This window comes from Schistocerca serialis, chromosome 11 (genome assembly GCF_023864345.2).
Source record: "Schistocerca serialis cubense isolate TAMUIC-IGC-003099 chromosome 11, iqSchSeri2.2, whole genome shotgun sequence".
In the NCBI taxonomy this organism is placed as follows: domain Eukaryota; kingdom Metazoa; phylum Arthropoda; class Insecta; order Orthoptera; family Acrididae; genus Schistocerca; species Schistocerca serialis.
In genome coordinates this window covers 160689356-160691559 of record NC_064648.1, presented here as the reverse complement: position 1 = coordinate 160691559, position 2204 = coordinate 160689356, and the positions used below count along the sequence as shown (strand labels likewise).

General features: G+C 53.9%; 1 protein-coding gene across 1 annotated transcript; it reads left to right on the top strand.

Annotated features, from left to right (window-relative positions):
• Nucleotides 1-954: 954 nt before the first annotated feature.
• Nucleotides 955-1665, top strand: LOC126426573 (uncharacterized). Its single transcript, XM_050088471.1, has one exon. It carries the CDS (start codon nucleotides 955-957, stop codon nucleotides 1663-1665), a length of 711 nt encoding a protein of 236 aa, XP_049944428.1.
• Nucleotides 1666-2204: the final 539 nt, after the last annotated feature.

Genomic DNA, 2204 nt, shown 5'->3' with positions numbered 1-2204 from the left:
AAGAATACCATCCTAACGACCAGGAGAGCGGTGGGCTGACCTCACGCCCCTCCTATCCGCATCCTCCACCGAGGATGACACGGCAGTCGGATGGTGCCGGTAGGCCACTCGTGGCCTGAAGGCGGAGTGCTTTTTTTTTTTTTTACTTAAGAGCCAACTGGCCTTTGTATGCCTCTCCTATTACATTCCCTGCACCTGTCAGATTTTATTGAAAACATTGTGCAGTGTGTCTGATGCAATCATCTACACAGCTGGAACTGCAGTTCTACCCCCCCCCCCCCCTCCCCCCAGGGCTCACAGTTCTTTCATGAGGACGTGCATAGTGCACACAGGGTCATGAGCTATTGTGCCCCATTCTTCCTACCTGGACTGCATTTCCTTTTCTGTACCCCTCCCTCTGAATCTACACTCCTTCGTTTCTGCCCCCTCCTTCCCCTCTCCTTCCCCTCTCTTACCCCTTTCTCAGTGTTCTGATTTACGTCAACCTGGATATCTACCTTGTTCCCTGTATTCCTAGTGGTTTTGTTACTCTTCTCTTTCCTACGTTTTGAGATTTTTAGCCACCCATGGGTTTTTGCCTCCATTTCCAGATTTCTGTCTTTAGCGTGAGCCATTTGGGGACAACTCTCTTCCTAGCATCTATGGCATGGATTACTCACCCCCCTACTGCGTGCCACCATCCCTCCTGTGAGCCACACCCCTCCTGCGTGCCACCACCCCTCCTGCGTGCCACTATCCCTCCTGTGAGCCACCACCTCTCCTGCATGCCACCACCCCTCCTGTGGGCCACCAATCCTCCTGCGTGCCACCACCCCTCCTGTGAGCCACCACCCCTCCTGCACGCCACCACCCCTCCTGCATGCCACCACCCCTCCTGCATGCCACCACTCCTCCTGCGTGCCACCACCCCTCCTGCATGCCACCACCCCTCCTGCATGCCGCCACCCCTCCTGCATGCCGCCACCCCTCCTGCATGCCACCCCTCCTTGTGCCACCACCCCTCCTGCAGGCCACCAATCCTCCTGCGTGCCACCACCCTTCCTGCGAGCCACCACCCCTCCTGCACGCCACCACCCCTCCTGCACGCCACCACCCCTCCTGCACGCCACCACCCCTCCTGCACGCCACCACCCCTCCTGCGTGCCACCACCCCTCCTGCATGCCGCCACCCCTCCTGCATGCCGCCACCCCTCCTGCATGCCACCCCTCCTCGTGCCACCACCCCTCCTGCAGGCCACCAATCCTCCTGCGTGCCACCACCCTTCCTGCGAGCCACCACCCCTCCTGCACGCCACCACCCCTCCTGCACGCCACCACCCCTCCTGCACGCCACCACCCCTCCTGCACGCCACCACCCCTCCTGCGTGCCACCACCCCTCCTGCACGCCACCACCCCTCCTGCGTGCCGCCACCCCTCCTAGTGCCACCACCTCTCCTGTATGCCACCACCTCTCCTGTGTGCCACCACCCCTCCTGTGTGCCACCACCCCTCCTGCATGCCACCACCCCTCCTGCACGTCACCCCCCTCCTGCGTGCCACCCTCTCCTGCACACCACTCACCCTCTGGCACGCCACATGTCCTCTTGTATGCCATCCACCCTCCTCCTGCACATTTCAATCATGATATAAATTGGTTTGTGGCACTTTGTGAAAATCAGTTATGAAGACTGCAAATTTTCAGTGTCACCAGGTGATGATCGTTTACAATGAAACCTGTTATGATTTAATAGATATCCTTGACATACAACTGTGGTGGCTTTAATTATCATCTACATATTCATCTGTGGAGGACAAAATGATTTAGTTTGATAAGTCTGTAATACATAAGTAGTTGGTGATAGCAACTGTAGTAGGGTTACTGTAATGTCACTAATAACTGCTGGTGAAATAAAATACACTCTCATAAGTTAATGCTAGATCTCAGTTTCAGTTTCTTCAAATTTTTCTAGTTTTAGCCCTGTACAACTCTTGAAATTAATTGGAAATTCCCTTTGTGCTGAGCCTTCAATAAAAAGCTGTTCTTTCTTCATTATAGTGGTCTATCTATAGGAGAGTCATTGTAAAGAAGTCGATGACAGTAGGAAGTACTGTTGACAGCTTTCAGCTGTGAAGTGCAAACAGTTGCATTTGAAAGCAATAGTCATTTATAGAGATACAACAACTGTAGCATTGACATAGAGATATATTCATAATCGTGTTAAAT